Here is a 21,004-nt window from a genome sequence, read left to right on the forward strand (position 1 = left end):
GCAGAGAGAGCAGCCTGCGGCAGGGACAGAGCGGCGTGATCGTCAGGAGCGGCGGATTTTAGTGGCGATTCGTCAGGAAGCGGCAGTTTACTGGACCAGCACCCTCTGGTCCTTAAGGGGGCAGAGGGTGCTGGTCCCGAAGTGGTTAAAGGGACTCCGAGCTCAAGTAAAAAAAGAAAGTTGTACTCACCCGGGGCTTTCTCCAGCCCAGTGCTGGTCGGGAGGTCCCACGACGGCGTCCTGGCTCCTCTCCTAGTCCCCGCTCCGGAATGGCTGACCGGCCGCAGCCCGGGCGACACTCTGCTGAGTGTCGGGCTGTTCCTTCCGCGTATGACGCGACTGACGTCACACGCCGGCCGCCTCGCGTCATCACGGCGGCCGGCGTGAAATTACTGCGCATGCGCGATTAAAGCGTGCATGCGCCGTACTGCCACGCCGGCCGCCGTGATGACGCGAGGCGGTCGGCGTGTGACGTCAGCCGCGTCATACGCGGAAGGAACAGCCCGACACTCAGCAGAGTGTCACCCGGGCTGCGGCCGGTCAGCCATTCTGGAGCGGGGACTAGGAGAGGAGCCAGGACGCCGTCGTGGGACCTCCCGACCAGCACTGGGCTGGAGAAAGCCCCGGGTGAGTACTATTTTCTTTTTTTTACTTGAGCTCGGAGTCCCTTTAACAATGTCCCCATCGTAAAGGGATGCAATAGGTGCCAGAAATAATGCTAAAGAGAAACTGTCGTGAAAATCTTAAAATAGAAAACACATACAAATAAGAAGTACATTTCTTCCAGAGTAAAATGAGCCATAAATTACTTTTCTCCTATGTTGCCGTCACTTACAGTAGGTAGTAGAAATCTGATATTACAGACGGATTTTGGACTAGCCCATCTTCTCATAGGGGGGTTCTCAGGTTTTCTTTATTTTTAAAAGCATTTAGTGAATGGCAGTTGCTCCGTCCAACTGCCAAAATAGTGTGCAGCAAGCAGGGAGGCTGGCCAGCATCTTTGTATAAAGATTTTTCAGGTAATGTCTTTATAAAGAATAAAGGCCATGCTGAGAATCCCCTATGGAGAGATGGACTAGCCCAAAATCCGTCGGTAATGTCAGATTTCTACTACCTACTGTAGGTGACAGCAACATAGGCGAAAAGTAATTTATGGCTCATTTTACTGTGGAAAAAATGTACTTCTTATTTGTATGTGTTTTACATTTTAAGATATTTGCAACAGTTCCTCTTTAACCTCCATGGCGGTAAGCCCGTGCTGAGCACGGGCTATGCCGCCGGGAGGCACCGCTCAGGCCCCGCTGGGCCGATTTGCATAATTTTTTTTTTTGCTGCACGCAGCTAGCACTTTGCTAGCTGCGTGCAGTGCCCGATCTCCGCCGATCCGCCGCTATACGCGTCGCCGCAGCCGTCCCCCAGACCCCGTGCGCTGCCTGGCCAATCAGTGCCAGGCAGCGCCGTGGGGTGGATCGGAGTCCCCTTTGACGTCTCCCTCCAGGAGATCCCGTTCTTTGAAAGGGGCTGGGGGGATGCCGCTGAGCAGCGGCTATCGTGTAGCGAGACCTCGTCTCGCTACATGAAAAAAAAAAAAAATTAAAAAAAACGTATTTGCTGCCCCCTGGCGGATTTTGCCAAACCGCCAGGAGGGTTAAGGGACTCCGAGCAGTGCATAAAAACAAAATCTGAACTTACCTGGGGATTTCTCCAGCCCACCGTAGGTCGGGAGGTCCCTAGGTGTCTTTCTGGCTCCTCTCCCAGTCTCTGCTCAGAAATGGCTCCCAGTGATTATGCCGCGCATGCGCAGTACTATCACGCCGGCCGCCGTGATGACGCGAGGCGGGCGGCGTGATGACTACTAACGTCATCTTCCAGGAAGAGGGAGCCCGACACTCGGTCCCGGTGTTGCCGGGAGCCATTTCTGAGCAGGGACCAGAAGGACGCCGAGGGACGTCCCGACCTACGGTGGGCTGGGGAAAGCCCCAGGTAAGTTCAGATTTTGTTTTCATGCACTGCTCGGAGTCCCTTTTAAGGAGCAACACAGAGTCAATAGATGCTGTTCCTAATATGTAGCTTAACGCAATAGCTTGCAGAATTGTGAAGCTTACCACAACCGTTTCTCTTGTAGTCTATTCCTCATGGATCGGTGGAACCCGCTCAATCCTGGTAGCCCCGGCCAGTGGCTATACCAGGAGAGTCTCTGCACAGTGTATAGCAAAGTTGTAGTGCGCTGGCTCAGCTGACCAGATTCCAGTTGCTTGTATGCAAGACACAGCATTCCATGTTAGGACAATAAGTCCATTCTCTGCATGATGATTGGTGGTGACGTCACTCCTCTCACCAACGCATTTCGAAAGCTTGATCTTGATCTATCTCCCTTTTTTTTTTTTTAACTACCCACTTTGCCATGTATTGATCTATATTTTTCCCCCTACATTGTTATATATATATATATATATATATATATATATATATATATATATATAAATAATCTTTTCACCAGCTTCTCTTCTTCTCTGAATTACTGAATTACCAATCCAAAGCACATTTATCTGTCTCCAACCCTTAAGACTTTATTTAAAACCTAAAAAATCACCCTTTTACGCAAGCAAACAATTTAACTTAGGCTGCTCTCTTCAGCCTCCGACCAAGCTCTGCATGGAGCTTACTTATTCTGCTGTCTTTTGATTTCCTTTTTCTTAGATTGTAAGCTCTCAAGGGCAGGGTTTGTGTCTTGTAATTGATGCGTGTTTTGTTAGACAATGTGTGACATTTTTTTGTCTAGGAACTATGTATTCCGTACCAATGCCTGTAATATGTACCCATGTTTGTTTTTTTTACTTAGCATCATTGAAAGTAATATTGCTATATTAACCAGTCACTTTAATAATAATGTTATGCTGCTTACTTAGACAATGACTATGTTGTGCTTTTGTTACCTTCCTGTGGGTGTCACTATTTAGCTACTTTTCTTTCTTACGTACATCCTCTTCTCATGTCTTTATATACTGTATACCAAAATTATTATGCCTATCTGTAGTGACTGTGCAAAATTCCATTTTGTTATTGTGGCTGTGGTAAAATTAGAACATTCTTTACCCACAAGATAATGGCCAGGCACGAAGCAATTTTAAGAGGATTTTTATTATTATTATTATTATTAATATTATTCAGTGGGTCACTAAAAGAACTAATCAGCAATTTGAAAAGCTAGCTTCAGTCTTTCCTTTCCAGCATTTCTGACTGGATAATTTTTGATCTGATCCACCCAGATCTGTCATTTTACATCAATCATGCATTTTCGTTTCCAATATATTTTTATTTGGTTATGCATATTAATTAACATGTCAACAGTTCAACAGTTCAACACTATAAAAATAACACATGTAGAGCATTGTCCAGAAAAACATAGATTCAATTCAGTAAGAAATAAGACAGATTTGTGCAGGAATTTACAGTTGCAAATGTTTAAAGTTATCTGCTTCAGGAGATTGCTTAGTTGTTTCAGATCTCGTGAGATTCCATTTTAGGTGTTAGAGGGTTCTTGAGTTGACATGGCCTTATGATCACCATCTGCTATGGAGGATAGGTGACATCTGGGTGGATGGTTATAGTTAGGTATGTAAGAGATCATTGTAGTGGTTATATTAAGAAGTTGAAAGGTTAAGAGAGAGCTAGGAGAAGTTAAAGTAGAGGTTAGGGAAAGGGTTCCTGTGGTATACCTGTGGTATTCCTGTGGTGGTATGGCCGTGGTAGTGGTGGAGGGTCTTGCATGTAGTCTCCTTATACTCTTTTAAGACATTATATTTTTATATTCATCAGAGTCAGTGAAATCGTACCAACAAGCCCAGATCTTAGAGATTTTATCAACTTGATCGTGAGCCGTTAAAACCATTTCTTCCAGCTCCTTTGTTTTCTCTACCCTAGAAAACCAGTGTTTCAGTGTAGGGATAGATTTAGTTCTCCAAAGTGCAGGAATAGTTGCTCTGGCTGCTGTAATCAGGTGTGGGAGTACCGATTTTTTGTATTGAGAGGGGGAGATTGGTGAATTGTGTAGTAGGTAGGTATCTGGAAGGAATGGTACTGAAAGCCCCGATATTTGTTGGCTGATCCTGTGGACATCTTTCCAGAAAGCTTCTAGTAACGGGCACGTAAAAGTTAGGTGCAGTAGATCTCCAGGACTGTTTTCACATCGCCAGCACGAATTCGGGATGCTAGGTGTGAATTTGTGTAACTTTTGAGGGGTTCTATACCAGTTGGTTAGAAACTTATAGTTTTGTTCTTTATTTCTGGCACATCTGGTAGATTTGTGTGCGTTAAGGTATATTGTGTTCCACTGTTCATCTGATAGTGGCAATTCCAGAGCGTTATTCCAGTATTTTTTAGCAGGTAGTTCTGGTGCCGAGAGTGCATATACTAGCAAGTTGTAAAGCCAGGAGAGTGAATGTCTCTTTACTCCTTTTGAAACACATCTCAAATCGAATTGGGTTAGATTGGACCTAGTTGTGCATTTCAAATGCTTAGAGTTAAGAAAATGCCGTAGTTGGAATAGTGTCCACATAGGGATGGGCTGATCTGATGTGGGGTGCTTAATTTCTTCCTGTTTTTTAAGGGTGCCTTTAGAGGTGAAGTGATAAGCTCTAGGTAATTCTGATTCTGCCCAAGTTTTTAAATAGAGAGAGTCACCTCCCGGGAGGAAACGGGGGTTTCCTATAATAGGAGTCATGGGTCCCGTCAAGGATGAAATTTTGTATTGGCTGCAGCAGGCAGTGAACACTGCTTTGGAGGCTAGTATAAAGGGGTGATCTTGTTTAGTCTTTTTGAGGGGTAACACATTGCTCATCCATGGGAGGCCTCCCAGTTGAGTTCCGCATATCTCCTGTTCTATGTGTACCCAGTCTTTTTGTATTGGGTAAGTTGTCCAGTCAATTATTCTAAGAAGGTGTGAGGCATAATAATACAATTTAAGGTTTGGTAGACCAGCTCCTCCTCTGTCTATTGGGAGAGAGAGGGTTTTGTTGCTGATTCTAATTTTCTTGTGTTCCCAGATGAATCTATTAATCTGACCTTGCAGGGATTTTATGAACTCAGCTGGGAGGTGTATAGGGATAGTTTGGAGCGTATATAACAGCTGTGGTAGGATAGTCATTTTAATGGATGACATCCTACCAAACCATGAGAGTCCTTTAAGCTTATCCCAATCTGTGATTTCTTTTATGATTTTCTCTCTTAGAGGGGTGTAATTTAGCTCGAATAGTTTTTCTATTTTAGCTGGAAGTTTAATACCAAGATAGGTAATCGCCGTTTGCTCCCATTTAAAGGGGAATCTCTCCTTACAAAGAGTCAAGTTAGGATCCTTTAATGAAATGTTTAATGCATAGGACTTGTCGTAATTAATTTTTAAGTTGGAAATTATGCCAAATTCTTTTAAAGCTCTTACTAAATTGGGTAGGGTGATCAGCGGTTGTGATAAGAAAAAAAGCATATCATCCGCGAAAGCTGCTATTTTGTATTCTTTTTGGGCGATCTGTATGCCGTGTATATCTGTATTGGCTCTAACTAAGTTTAGGAAGGGCTCTAAGGAGAGAATATAGATTAGTGGGGACAGGGGGCAGCCCTGTCTTGTTCCATTTGTGATTGGGAAAGAGTTTGACAGGGAAAGATTTGCCTTCACTTTCGCTGTTGGGTTACTGTATAATAGGCCTATCCAGGCCTTTAAGTGTGGGCCTAATCCCAGATCAGCTAAAACCGCATGAATATAGTCCCATGCCACCCTGTCGAAGGCCTTCTCGGCATCGGTGGAGAGAAAGAACCCCTCCACACGACGCCGAGAGAGCCAATGCAGGACCCCCACTGCCTTGGCAGTGTTGTCTCTTCCCTCTCTACCTGGCGTGAATCCTGATTGGTCCTGGTGTATCAATTGCGGGAGTAGGGGGTTGAGCCTGTTCGCCAGGATCTTGGCAAAGATCTTAATATCACAATTGAGAAGTGAGATTGGTCTGTAGTTATTGCATGTATGCGGGTCTTTACCCTCTTTATGAATGACAGCCACATGGGCTTCTAGGAGTTGTGTGGAGGGTATTGTGCTAGCCGTCACATTGTTAAAAGCTTTTGTGAAGCATGGAGCCAAGACCCTAGCGAACAGCTTGTAGTACTGGGAAGTTAAACCGTCTGGGCCTGGGCTTTTCCCGGATTTTAAATCCTTAATCACTGAGAGGAATTCTGATTGGCTGATTGGTAGATCTAGTTCTGTGGCGGTTTCAGGTTTTAGGGCATGAAGGCCATGATGTTTAAGGAAGTCTTCTATCAGGGTTCTCCTATGGGACTGTGAGCTATTTTTCTTCTGGTCGAGGTTTAAGTTATAGAGGCTCATGTAATATTTGCGGAAGGCTTCTAGGATTGTGGGGGTAGTTATGTTGTCAGGGCCCTTGGGGTTCTTGATTGCCTTAATCAGGTTTTTAGCATTTTTTTTTTTAAGTTTTCTTGCTAGGAAGGATCCTATTTTATTGTCCCATTCATAGAGTGCTTTCTCTGAGTGGAGGATGGCACTTTTAGCTCTTCTATTGAGGACTGATTTCAGGTCTAGTCTTTTGAGTTGAAGTTTATTCAAAATGTCTACACTAGCGGTGCTTTTATGGAGGGATTCAAGTTGAAAGATTTCTTTTAAGATAGCATTAATATAGAAGTACTTGTCTTTTTTTTTCCTTGCTCCTATTTTAATGAGCTCCCCTCTGATGACAACTTTATGGGCTTCCCATATGGCTAGGGGGGATGCCTCACAGGGAAGGTTGTGTTTCATGTAATCTGAGAGTAGTTTAGAGACTGTGTGGAAGGCCTCTGGATCCCCCAGAAGTTCTGGGTTCAATCTCCAGTTAAATTGTGAAGTTTTTAGGAACGGTATTTCCAGCACCAGGAACACGGGTGCGTGATCTGAAAAAGCTATCGAACCAATTGACGCTTTTACTACTAGATCGAGGTCTAATTGTGTGACCATTAAGTGGTCAATGCGCGAGTATTTCTGGTGTGGCGCCGAGTAATGTGTGTAGTCCTTTACCTGAGGGTTCAGGGCCCTCCACACATCAATTAAAGCAAGATTCGAGAGCTTTTCCTTTACCCTTTTAATAGCTTTGTAAGGAATTAGTGATTTACCATTTGAAGTATCTATAGGGGGATGCAGAGGCATGTTGAGATCGTCTCCCCATATTATCATGCCTTTAGCAAAGTCTAGCAGCTTATTGGTGACCATGTTAAGGAAGGACTCCTGCTTGTCATTTGGTGCATAAATGGAAACTAACGTAATCTCTCTGTTGCCCAATGTGCCTAATAAAAATATGAACCTCCCCTCTGGATCTGTTAGGTGATTTTTCACTTGGATTTCGCAGGATTTATGTAATAGAATGGATACTCCCCTTGTTTTCCCTGTTGGGGACGTGGAGTGGTATCCTCTGGTGTAGTTTTTGTCTCTCAGATATGGATTATGTTTGTTTGAGAAGTGTGTTTCTTGGAGCATTGCAATCATCACTCTCTGGCTTTGGAGAAGGTGTAGTAAGGCTGACCTCTTCTCTGGTGTATTAAGTCCGTTGACATTATGGGAAGTAATTAGCCATCGGACAGTCTCTTGTCTCTTAGAGGACATATTAGTTAGTGATGAGTCACCACTCCACCAGGTCGGTCTCCCACCACAGGAGAGAAGATGATATGACAGGGAACTAGAAAAAAGATATAGAGTAAGAAAGAGAAGGTGAAATATTAGCATTTGGCCAGAACGCTCTCTGGACAGGGTAGAGATAAATGGAGATTTGTATAGGAGGGCCTACTTTACCCTAAAGAAGTATAAAGTAAAAGGTACGGTGTAGACAGGCCACTGAGTGGACTGTCTAGGTTGTTGACCGGTATTGGGTCAGTGCAAGCAAATACACTGTTTGGGGTAATGAAGTGACAATTACTCAGTAGGTAGAGCTCTTAGTTCGTGTTGGTGCTACCCCATTATATATACCAAGGTTTCTAAGTACTATATTAGGAAGACTTAGGCTACAGAGTGGGGAGGGTAGGGGAAGGGGGGGGAGGGTAGGGGGGGGAGGGGGGAGGGAGAGTTAGTCTGATAGGCAGCTAGTTTAGAATCGTTAAACAATGGGGTCTTTTGTTTTTTGTTTATTGTTTACCCCCCTTTAGAGCATATATCTGTCGTGTATACATTCCCCATGTCTTCCCCTTGTACCCTGTATTTAACATGCGCAATAATAACATTTTACTACTATAAAGACTTATCTATTATGAGAAGTACAGCGTTGTAGTTATAACCAGATAACATATGCATGTGTTAACAGACTATAAGTTTCCTAAAAAATGTTAACAGGCTTAATTAGTAATGCAGACATTGCAGAAATACAGGTATTACAGAGATAACATGATTCCCAACCTGCAGTCTAACGTTTGAAGGAAACGTGACTAGTAGAGAGGATTAAGTTTAACTTCCAGGGTCTGTGGGAAGAGATGGGGTTCAGTTAGGTAGACCTAGACTAATTTGCTAGGGCTGTTGCATTGGGCTCTACGTTTTACTTTAATATGGGAAGTTAGGGAGCCATGACAAATGGTACAGGACAGCAAAGAGTGGGTTTTTCGCTTAGGTAATACCGAGAGTAGGCCTAAATGGCTTCGGGTTTACTGGGGCAGATAGATTTCAGTTTGGGCTGATGTAGGGTCGGGGAGGTTTGTGACAACAAAGAGTTACCGTAACCCTTGACGGGAAAATTCAGGTCTCTAGTTCAGCGGGCCCCGTTGAAGGCTGATCAATCTCGCTGTCTCCCGCATCTGAGCCTTCGGCTTGATCGGGGGGTTCCTGTTCTCCGGATTCCGAGGACTGACTCAGCCGTCTCCTACGGGAGTGTTGCTGGAAACTTTGTTCGCTTGATGAGCGATCTCTCCTTCTCGCCGGGTTAGGCCGCTCCATGGTTGATAAGGTAGGAGGACCGTCAGTTGTGGCTAGAGGTTGCCAATCAGGAAGATCCACTGAGGGGATGTTGAGTGCTCTGCAGAAGTATTCGAGGTCCATCGGGTGTCTCAGATTGACTATATTTGTCCCCTTTGTGGCTTGGAGACAGAAGGGGAATCGCCAGCGGTAAGATATTGCGTTTTCTCTAAGTTGTTGTAACAGGGGTTTCAGGGCTCTCCTGGTTTGCAAGGTGATGATGGAAAGATCCTGGTACAATTGAACTGTGGCGTCATTAAAGCGTATCTCATCCTGCTCCCTTGCTTTTTTCATTATTTCCTCCTTTAGTGCAAAACTGTTCAAGCAACAGATTATATCTCGAGGAGGTCCCCCTTCACGACCTTTAGGTCGAAGAGCTCGGTGTGCTCTTTCAATCTCTATAGGGGAGTCCTTTGAGCGCTCTAGAAGTTGATTAAAGATGGCGGAAATTGCGGGGAGGATAAGCTCCTGCGACACAGATTCTGGTAGGCCTCTGACCCTTATATTATTGCGGCGGCCTCTATTGTCTAGATCTTCCAGTTTTTGTTGGAACTCGTACAGCTTCAGGTCATGCTGGTCTGATTTAGACTGCAGGCCACTTACTTGTGATCGTGTGGCTTCCCCCTCCTTCTCCAGAGTATCTAGTCGCGTATTTATGTGAGAGACTTCACTTCTCAGGTCCGCTATCGCTGCTGATAGGGTCTCCTTGATATCTTTAGCTATATCCAGCATCATTGCGACTGTAGGCATATTATCCAGCTTCTCCAGTACTTTCTGTGGGCCCCCGGAGCCTTGAGGGGAGTGTTCAGCTAGGTTAGGAGAGGTCGCCGCCATTTTAGGTTGGCTACGGCCCGTGCTCGAGTTCTTCTGTGTCCTGAACATCCCCGGTACTTGTTTCGGAGGGTTAGCTGGGGGTTCACCCTGGGTCTTGGGGTCCCCCTGTAGCCTCTTGTCTTCCTTCATGTTTGGTTTGCAAGCTGGAAACCTGGTATTAATGGGTGCACACGAGGAGCTCGTTCAGCAAGCAGCCATCACAGAGCGGTGCCAAGCCACGCCCCCCAATCATGCATTTTCATTGTCAGCTTTTTAGTCATTCCGGTCTGGTCATGAAGAGCTTTGAAAGACTTGTACTCTCTCCTAACCTAAAACAGATTGTGTGCATTAAAAAAGGGTGCCAGGAAAAAAGGGCCCGGCTGGACAACTAAATGGCGCCGGTCAGACCCGGATTTACCTCACAGGAGCCCTATAGGCACAAATGTCTTGGCACCTTAGACTCCGCCCTCCATGAACCCACCGAACTGCACTGCAAGTGTGCTAGCTGTCCCAGCTGCCACTTCTCCCTTACTTCCCTTGCCCGTCATAGGTAGCTTCAGGTGCCCCTTAGTATTAGGTAGCCAGATGTACCCTCTATAATAAATTTTTAGAGAGCAGGGTGAATAACCTCTCATTTACACTCTTATCAGGACTCTGCATAGGGAAGAAGGGAGGGAAGCCACCTTTCCATCATCAAGCACCTGTAGGCACGTGCCTATAGCGCCTTATAGTAAATCCGGCCCTGGTGCCGGTGGATAACTAAATCGAACTTGGTTAACGATAAACACAGTTTTAAAAACAAACAGAAGATAATAACGAAAAGATATTAACGTTAAAAATCATTACGTAATTCAACAATACTGCTTAACCCAACCCTACTCTCACACAGAACCCTCCCCTGGTGGTGCCTAAAACTAACCACTACCCTGGTTGTCCCTAAGCATCCCCCCGGTGGTGCCTAAGCCTAATAGGCATTGCATGCAGACAATTAAGGCTACTTTTACTCTAAATCCATTAAATATTTGTACTTTCCCTACAGGCCTAACAGTTATGCAGACAATTAAAGCAAACCTAAAGCCAAAATGGAACTAAATTAAAAAAAATACATAGCTCAACGTAGCTCAAATTACAACCAGCATATTGATCTCCTTACCGCCGCTCTGCTGCTTCTCCTTCACGTTTTTTTTTTTCTTGAAAAATTCGGATACTTTTTAATTAAAATGGCCGTGACCTCTGTAAGTACTTCCCAGTCGCAGCTCTAGTTGGCTGGCCAGCGCATGCTGCACGCTTCTGCGCAACACCCTTCTCCGCGGATAGAACTGTGCACGGAGCTTGGGTGGGCTAATTGCGCATGCATTCGAGCAATATTGAAATGAGGGGGCGGAGAGGGACAAAGATTGGTGCGATTGACGTGTAAGAGGCAGAACTATGGAGAACACCTCTGCCTTTTCCTCTTTTGAGCTTCTCCGACTGAGTGGGTCAAAGAGAAAAGAGGGGGAACCACGGTTCAGGGAGGCCTCTGCGGACCAGCATGTGATTGGCATGCTGACTGAAACCTATTTTTAAATAAGAAAAAAAAAGACTTCAGTTCTGCTTTAAGGCTACTTTCACATTATAACCATTGTGTTGGGCATCCAGAAAAACAGAATCGCAACAATGATGTAAGGATGCATCGCAGCCTCCCGCTGCAATACAGTCCATACAAGAAAAAATTGTGGTAGGATAAAGCAAAGGAGGGGTGCAGGCCAATCAACTAGCCAAAATCTTAAGTTTAAAATATCATAGCTTAATTCATATTTTCAACAGACGTTAAGACATATGGGATAGCCGGCTCACCTAAATCGGACCACACATACTCCCACACAACCACCATTCTGAGTTCCGTATAAGTCAACAGGAACCCCAATAGCACATCCTAATCCCGAAAACCTCTATAGAGGGATCTCTCAATAGGCACTATTGTCCACACACTTTGTGCTGGCACCGGGACATTATCTTGTCGAAAAATTGTTACACCGCAAAAAGCAATAGTATGAAAGCCCCTATTGAAATATAATCGCATGTCGTTTTCATTGAATTATATTATGCATTGCACTGCGACACAACGGACATAGTGTGAAAGAAGTCTCAGTTCATTTGGGCCATCACCACATCCAGTAGGATCTGGAATGTTCAGGAACCTATGCCGCAATTTTATTTGTGGCATTCAGCTCTGCCTTTAATGCTATAATTTTTTATTTATTGTATTTATAAAGTGCCAACACATTAAGCAGCGCTGGATTAGTTAAGGTTACAGACAATATTTAGGGGTGACATACAGCAATATGACAATACAGGAAATACATGCAAACCAGATCACGCAGCACATTATGAGTGCAAGGTAATGCTTAGTCAGTCACTGGATGGGAGCATGGAGATTGGGCAAGTCGAGTTTACTTAAAGAGAACCCGAGGTGTGTTTAAAGAATGTTATCTGCATACAGAGGCTGGATCTGCCTATACAGCCTAGCCTCTGTTGCTATCCCAAACCCCCCTAAGGTCCCCCTGCACTCTGCAATCCCTCATAAATCACAGCCGTGCTGTGAGGCTGTGTTTACATCTGTAGTGTCAGTCTCAGCTGCTCCCCCGCCTCCTGCATAGCTCGGTCGCTGCCCCCGTCCCTTCCCTCCAATCAGCAGGAAGGGAAGGGATGCAGGCGGGGACTGGAGTTCTGCAGGAGGCGGGGAGAGCAGCAGACTACACTATAGAGATAAACACAGCTAGCTCTTACAAGCTGTTTGTCAGCAGCGTGGCTGTGATTTATGAGGGATTGCAGAGTGCAGGGGGAGCTTAGAGGGGTTTGGGATAGCAACAGAGGCTGGGCTGCATAGGCAGATCCAGCCTCTGTATGCAGATAATATTCTTCAAACCCACCTCGGGTTCTCTTTAAGAGTTCATTCAGATAAATAGGATGGGTGTACAGTAATGGAGGTGCATGATCAGGTAGGAGACACAAGGAGGAGGACCCTGCAGAAGGCTTACAATCTAGAGGGAGATCTTGCCATTGTTGCTCAGCAAACTCTTCCAGCTAGCTGTACCTCATCCCCTTGGTATGTGTATAACTAATATAATTATTTGATTGATAGGAGACAAACAAACACAGAACATTTATAGTGTGCTTTTCTTCTGGCAGACTCAAAGCGCCAGAGCTGCAGTCACTTGGATGCATTCTATAGGCAGTTGTAGTGTTAGGGAGACTTGCCCAAGGTCTCCTACTGAATAGGTGCTGGCCTACTGATTAGGTAGAGCTGAGATTTGAACCCAGGTCGCCAGAGCCCTTAATCATTACTCTATCCAGCCACCATTACACTATCCCGCCACCTGGTTAAGCCTGGTTCACACCTTTAATTTTGATTTACCAACGATTGGCCAATTTTACCAACTCCATGTAGTATGAGGGTCAACAGATTTTGGAGTTCTATGAGCAGATTGTGTAGGTAAACTCTTATACTCAATCAAGGGAGAGCAGAGAGTGGCTGGCACTCTATGCTGGCTAACTGCACAGCAACTTGTACCTGGGACCGCAATGTGCTCCAATAAGAGAGATAGGTGGCCTAACACCCGTTTCACAGGAATTTCCACTTCCTCAGAGACCAAAGAACGGTTCTTTGGTCTCTGAGGAAGTGGAAATTCCTGTGAAACGGGTGTTAGGCCACCTATCTCACTGATACCTGTAACCTTGTTTACAACTGTGTGCATAAATCCTGGAAGCATTCGCTTTGGTGCCCAGCGCTATTCTTTCTACTCTAAACTCTTTTATACCATATGGAGGTGGCAAAATTGGTCAGTGATTGGCCAATTAAAGTTGAAGGTGTGTACCAGGCTTTAGGTTAGAGATACTCTGACACTTAGCAGTCAAGCTTCTCGGGGGGCCTTCTGCCGCTTACTGCTTTAGTTAACCACTTAATGACAACCTGCTATAGCCTCTTAATGGCTCCAGGACGTTTCTATAAATCAGACAGTGCTGCTGCCGCTGTGCATGTGTGCACGTGCACGGTCCTGCACGTGCGCGCTCCCGCGAGAGCACGTGCATTCCTGTGCACGTGAAAATAGTGCGAAAAAAAACCAAAGAAAAAAATACACCTTTATTTCCAAATACTATATTATCACCATCCTTTGTACTAGGGACATCATTAAAATCTTGTGATAACCAGGACAAATAGGCAGATAAAATGTGTGGGTTTTATGCACAGTAGCAGTGTTTATATTTAAAACTATAGGGGATGAAATTGGAGAAATAGTGTATTTTTTCATTTTGTCCTTGTTTTTCACTTTAAAATGCATGGAAAATAAAGTAATTACTGAAAACAAATATCAACCCCAAAAAGCCCAATTGGTGGTGAAAAAAACAAGATATAGATCATTTCATTGTGATTAGTAGTGATTAAGCTATTGGCAAATAAAAGGGATGAGCACTGAAAGGTGAAAATCGCTCTTGTCCGTTAGGGTAAAAACGCCTTTGGGGTGAAGTGGTTAATCTACACTGGTGACTGCACCTCCACAGACCTATCTGCGTACAATTAAAATGGCCGTAGGCAAATTTTGGCGCAGGGTGAAACCAAAAGACTGCTCACCCTATGCCTGCTGAAAGTCCTGGGTCGCGTTAATGCTATCTCTCCTCCGAGTTGTAGCAATTCATGGGGGATACATAATTCAGGTGTACTTGAATTAAAATGGTTCTGCCTATAGCAGGAATGGTACAGTTTTATTCTGCCATCATGCATAATATGGGAGAAAGTGAGATGGCAGCATAGTGTATGATCAGCAGAACGGATCAGAGACTGTAGCTTGTACCTTCTTACAGGCAGGCATGGGCTCACGCGTTGTTATGAGTGGCTAAGCACTTGAATTTGTGATTTAAATGAGGCTTAATTGCCTCAGGTATAAGGCTGGATCTGAATGGGTTATTTACACTCCAAACAACTTGCACGTGTCCTATTGGACGTGTTGCAAGCCTCACTACACACACTTCCTCCTTCAAGTCTGAAGGAGGAAGTTTGCGGTGGTGAGGCTTGCAACGCGTCTAATAGGACACGTGCAAGCCGTTAGGCGCGTGCAAGCTGTTTGTAGCACGCGCTATACGACGGACTTATGGGCAAATAGCCCATTCAGATCCAGCTTAGCCACTCGTAACAACTCGTGAGCCCATGCCGTCTTACAGGATCTCTACAAGAGCAGAAAGAGAGCCAACATTGCCACTGACCCCTCTCACCCTTCCCGCTACATTATCCAGCTTCTGCCTTGAGTATTGAGATGCCAAACTAGGAAAACAAACCTTCCAGACGCATACAATTTCTTCCCCTCTGTTCTGCGTATCAAGAACCGTGCAAATCCCTGCAGCAACACAAAACCATTGCACTACAGTTCTGTACACGTATAAATTAAATACTTCAAGATTTTTATTTTCTCTCCGGACCACGGTTACATCAAAATTAATATTTTCACTTGTCCTAATGACATTGACATTGGATACTTTATATAATGAGTTGTGTACTTGAAGTTTATTTTTTACAAACAGGTAATCAAAAAGAAAATTATTTTCAGCGCACTGCATAGTAACATTACTATGGGTGTTAAAAAGCTCTGCAGAAGTCGCTGGCACTACATAAATGCATAGTAATAATAAGACTAGTTACACAATGGCATTGCATTGCTTTTTGTTATATTGCATACATAACACAACACTTATATGTATGTTTTTGGAATGCGGGAGGAAACCGGAGTGCCCGGAGGAAACCCACACAGACATGGGAAGAGCATACAAACTCCATGCAGATAGTGCCCTGGTTGACATCCGAACTGGGAACCCAACGCTGCAAGGCGAGAGTGCTAACCATTATGTCACTGTGCTGCAAAATGTAGTTGCAAGATACAATGGAAAAACAATAAGGCAATATTGAATTTGTTTTCTATCTGGTCCCACTGACCACTGCTCTCCCGTTTCTGTGATTGCATTCACTTTATGCTTATTTGTATAATCTATGAATACGTATGATTACAGAGGTGTTATGAACCATTACTTTAACTAAAATCATTATCATTCCCCTTTAACGACATCTGGACTCATTCCTCGGTGGTCAGTTTGTGTGACAACATCAGATATAATTGTATAGACAGGAATGACAATTTCATGAAAAACGCATGGAAATGTTCTTTTGAAGTGCGTTCCAAATGCATTGTGTAATATTTTCGTGCACAGTAAGAGCCAAATTGTTTTCCGGTTTTAAGGAAATGTGGCTAAATTTTCATTAAGGGTTTAGTCATGGAAAAAGACAGTTGTCTATTTGAAAAGTGCAAACAGTGACTATTGGGTAATAACTGTGGTGTGAATTAAATGGTTTATTATGCAGAATTAATGGCAGTGATAACTTGCAAACCTGTATTGAGACTCTGAGTTAAAGGTGCACAGCAGTGTTTCCTCACCAGTTCTTGCCTGCCAGGATTCTTCTTTAGCTCGTCTATCGCCAGCCTTGTCTGTGTGAAACTTTGCTGTGGTGCATGTAATGTGAGGCACCACTAGTGGGCGTCAAAGAAATGAGACTGAAAGACGTGCTGAAGATGAATCCTGGCGGTGAGGACCGATGAGTGAACGGTCCACTGTGCACCACTCTGCATATGCCGGGGGAAAACTCAAGGAGGAAGGAACTAAATACCGCTCCAGTAGGGGGTGCATGTGTGGAGGCACGGGGGGAAGGGGGGGGGGGCATAACTAGAAATATTGCTCCAAAAGGGGTGCATATGTCAGGGGGACAGAACTACAAATACCACTCCTGCAGGGAAAACATGGCAGGGGGACACTTGGGGGGATGTAAATAAATACAAATTTCGCTCCAGCAGGGGGCACATGCCGGGGGGGGATTTTCAAGTATGACTTGAGTATAAGCCGAGACCCCCACTTTTGTCCCACTTTTTCAGTCCCAAAACCGCAGCTTATATGCTAGTATATGCAGTAGCTCTAATGCTAAAAAAAAAAATCTCTTTTTTGACCCTTCAGTCTTCTCTAACTATCGGTCACATTTGCCGAAGTTTGGATATCTACCTATCTGCTAATTCCCTATACATTATTATAGTTTGTTTTATACACTAATTGTTACACTGAAACTGCCATCAATGAAGTAGCCACTGACCTCATTACAAAGCTTTTTCTTTCTGACCACTGTTTGCTGTCACAAATGTTCTATTCTATAGAGACTGAAGGCCTTGCACTTTCAAGGCATTGCTTTTCTCTGCATCATTCCCCTCTTTTCCCTGTCCAATAATGTACCATAAGGCTTAGTTATTGGGCATCTTCTTTTCTTCATATTAAGATAGTATGAAACAATGGCCTCAATTCACTAAGCTTATCTCCTGTCTTTAATAACATTTCTAGAGTTGTTACCATGGTGATAAGACATGTAGTATTCAGGAAACATTTTACTTCAGGCAAACCTAAAGTTAACTCCTCTGTCTTTAAATTAATTCTCCAATGCTTAAAATAACTCCAGAGTTAAAGACAGGCTGTTAATTAACTGTGTGTGAAAATAACTACAGAGGAGGTAACGTAAGGAATGAAGAGATACGATAACTCTGTCACTGTGTGGAGGTAAGTTTTCTCTTGCCTTATTATCGCCATCATGATCTTCGTGAATTGAGGCCATTGTCTGCAAATAGTTGTGTATGAGTAATCACTCAGATGTCCATATTCTGCATAGAAATGCTAACAGATTGACAGCAAGTAAAATCAACCCACCTTTTCTTTTCACTAGTAAAATGGGTACCGTAGGCCCACCGCTGCGAACAGGACGAGATTTACAAAGATTGATTAACAATGGCCACAAAACAGACAGTTCCGATCCAGGATCTAGTAATTTGCTTCCCATTAACAAGTAAGTATAGCAGGATGAGGTGATTTGTGTAGGCAATTAATAGCTCTATATCTAGTATGGTGGCTAGTACATGTGTTTTGTAGTGTTAGAATCCCAGGTTGAAATCCCAACCGGGACTGTGTTTGCATGGTGTTTGTTTTCTCCATGTTCTCATTGGTTCGTTCCAAGTGATCTGTCACCCCACAAAAATACACCAGTAAGTTAACTGGGTTCTTTCTTAACTGACTCTGGACTGGATCATAATATCAATATTTTATCATCTTTTAACCACTTAACACTGGTTTTTACCCCTTAAAAGTAACCTAAACCGAACCTTAAAAAAAAGTGTTTCACTTACCTGGGGCTTCTACCAACCCACCTGCAGCCGCACAGGCCCGTGCAGTTTTGGTTTCCAGGACTGGGCCAGCTGGTGGCAACTGCACCTAAACGGCCCTGGCCGTGCACGTCCTCGTTCACGTCTTGCGCGTGCGCATTAGGAGAGTTTTTGTACTGCGTGTGTGCTGGATGCTCCTGGTGGTGTACCTGAGCCAAAGCTCGCGTACAAAATCACATACATGCCTAAGAAGAGAGAAAGCTCTGGATCCTAATGAGGCTTTCCCCGTTGCCGCTCATGGACCCTCCAGAGATTACCATCAAGGGCTTGTCGGTAATCTGGACGGGGCCATGCTTCTCTTTAAGCACGAGCATGGCCGTACTGTGCCTGTGCAAGCATGGGCGCGCCTGTGCAGTTAGCTGAGCAACTTGAGCATGAGCAGCCCTGTGCTACTGCACAAGTGCAGCAATGCAATCCTAAAATGTAAAATACATGTAAACATATACAGACAAGAAGCGCATTTCTCCCAGAGTAAAATAAGCCATAAATTACTTTTCTCCAATGTTGCTGTCACTTACAATAAGTAATAGAAATTTGACAGAACCGACAAGTTTTGGACTAGCTCATCTTCTCATGGGGGATTCTCATGGTTTTCTTTATTTTCAAAAGCACTTAGTGAATGGCAGTTGCTCCGTTCAACTGCAAAAAAGAAGTGTGCAGCCACCACGGAGGTTGGCCAGCATCTTTTTATAAATCTTTTTCAAGTAATGTCTTTATAAAAAAATAAAGGCCATATAGAGAATCCCCTATGGAGAGATGGACTAGCCCAAAACCTGTCCGTAATGTCAGATTTCTACTACCTAATGTAAGGGACAGCAACATAGGAGAAAAGTAATTTATGGCTCATTTTACTCTGGAAGAAACGAGCTTTTTATTTGTATGTGTTTACATGTATTTTTAATTTTAAGATTTTCGCGACAGTGGTCCTTTAAGCTTGGAGTTTTTTTAAGTTAAAAGCCAAGGACCTCAAAAAATTGTAAGTTCATAAATATTTAACGAATACCTGACCAAAGGCAAAGTTACCTATGTTAGTCACAGAGGTATGTTGTTGCTGGATCCATATACTTCTGTGCATTGTCCATTCCTCGCCTGGACAGCGCAGCACTAAGCCGGTAGGGTGAGTAGAGAGAACAATGCGCTCCGTCGTGTATCAGACATCGCTAAAGATCTGGCATGCTGGATCTTCAGGCAACATTAGAGGGCTCCTGTATTCACGCTAAATTCCCAAGGCAGTGTTTATTGGCCACCTGGGCAAAGTTCAATCTAGTATGTGTTATGTAGCTTTTGTCTTTTCTTGACAGCAAAGATCTCCTGGTGAAACACTATTCATGCAAGAGCTGTAGCTTTTGATACCTGTGGTCTCTGAGGAAGAGGCAGTTGCCGTGAAACGGCTGTAAGGCCTGTGTATCTCTCTCTCATGTAACCTTGCTGGAATGCCTGTACGCCTATACAACTGCAATAAATCCCTATGTGCATGAGCTGGTGCTCCGACTGTTCCTCTCTCTCTACTGATTGATTGCTGGTTTACGTGAGCACATTCATCATAGGAGCAGCCTTATAGTGACCGTCCTCAGCAAGCGTTTGGTGCCCACCTACACTTCTCTGATCCATACTATTCATGCAAGGTTTCATCATTTTTCTGCCCCTAGTGCATCCTTTCTGGGGTTCTCCTTCCACATGCAGCCCTTTCTTCCATATGTGACAACCATACACAACATCCCCATCCTTTTATGTTCAACTTCCTTGGGCAGCAGCTCCCCTCTTCCAGGTTTTGCTCTCCATTTGCAGTTTCTACTTTTAATTTGCAGCCTCCTGTAGCATGTTTACCCACCCAACTGCACACAGGCCATTGGCTTTAGCCAGTAAGGCTCTTTTTACACCTGATCCACTGTGTTTGGCATGCGTATGCGTTGGTACGCATTAGTGCGCGTTAGTACACGTTTTTTTCCCCAAATGTAATAGAAAACCTATTTGTTACAATCCCCACACACATGCAGATGGGGTGTATTATTCAGACACTACTGCAGCCAAAGAGTTCAGCAGGGCTGCCTGGGAACTGGTATAAGGAAATAAATATGGCAGCCTCCGTGTCCCTCTCACTTTGGGTTGCCTTTCATGCTAGAGCCATGCAGTTTGACATCAGTAATAGCAAAGGCTATCTGTGAAGGTTCTAAGTAACTTCCTTGTATTCTGGCACTAGGCTGAATGTGCTAGAAACGCCTAGGCTGGGGAAAAATTGGCAACTGCTTAGGACACTATCCACATGTAGCTAAGGTACTGGATATTGCCATGATTGATTTACAGTTGCTGGCAATGTTTCTTATACCCTTTACAGATTTATATCCTTCCTGTAGACCTCACAAACTTTGAGTTTAGTGCGCCTATACTTTAATGAAGAACAAATGAAACTCTTCTCTCAGATCTTCTCTGCCAATGTCCAAATCATCTGCATGAGAGCTGGGGAATCTGATTCTAATTTTAGTGATACAGTATTTATATTTTATCAGTATTGTTAGACTGCAGATCCAGATATCCGTTGTAACATCCAAAGTGTAGGATCAAGGGAAAACACAGATCACCAGTGAAAATACGGGCGGCTTCTGCAGCACACAGCAATCCTACAAGGGGAACATGCAGCCCCAATCTCAAACCGCTTTGCAACCTTGAGGCCTGAGACACAAATAAAAATTCAGAAACATGCTTATTTAGACTATAGGACTGCCTTAGAATTTGGCATGGCAAAAATGACTAAGATCAAAGAACCCGGTAGAAAGGATCAGACACAGATCGATTCTTTTTTTTTAGTCAAAGGAAAAAATTCAAAACCCACACAAAGGGGCAGGCAAGGCAAAGGTATCTCCAAAAAGAACAAAAGAAAGCAGCCAACAGATGAGGAAAACACCACAGGGGTAGTAGACAAGGGAATCTTCTATCTTAGACTCGGTAGATG

The 21,004-nt window shown here is 44.1% G+C and overlaps 1 protein-coding gene across 3 annotated transcripts in view; it reads left to right on the forward strand.

Moving 5' to 3' along the window:
• Positions 1–21,004, forward strand: part of ZC2HC1A (zinc finger C2HC-type containing 1A) — a 141,085-nt gene that overhangs the window by 82,103 nt on the left and 37,978 nt on the right. For 2 of the 3 annotated variants that reach the window (XM_068234840.1, XM_068234841.1), the window contains one exon: positions 17,562–17,681. The exons of the other annotated variant lie outside the window; for it this stretch is intronic. In XM_068234840.1, the coding sequence (XP_068090941.1) occupies positions 17,562–17,681 (120 nt within the window). The remainder of the gene's footprint in view (positions 1–17,561; positions 17,682–21,004) is intronic. 3 annotated transcript variants of the gene reach the window in all.

The sequence above is a fragment of the Hyperolius riggenbachi genome, chromosome 5 (genome assembly GCF_040937935.1).
Source record: "Hyperolius riggenbachi isolate aHypRig1 chromosome 5, aHypRig1.pri, whole genome shotgun sequence".
In the NCBI taxonomy this organism is placed as follows: Eukaryota; Metazoa; Chordata; class Amphibia; order Anura; family Hyperoliidae; genus Hyperolius; species Hyperolius riggenbachi.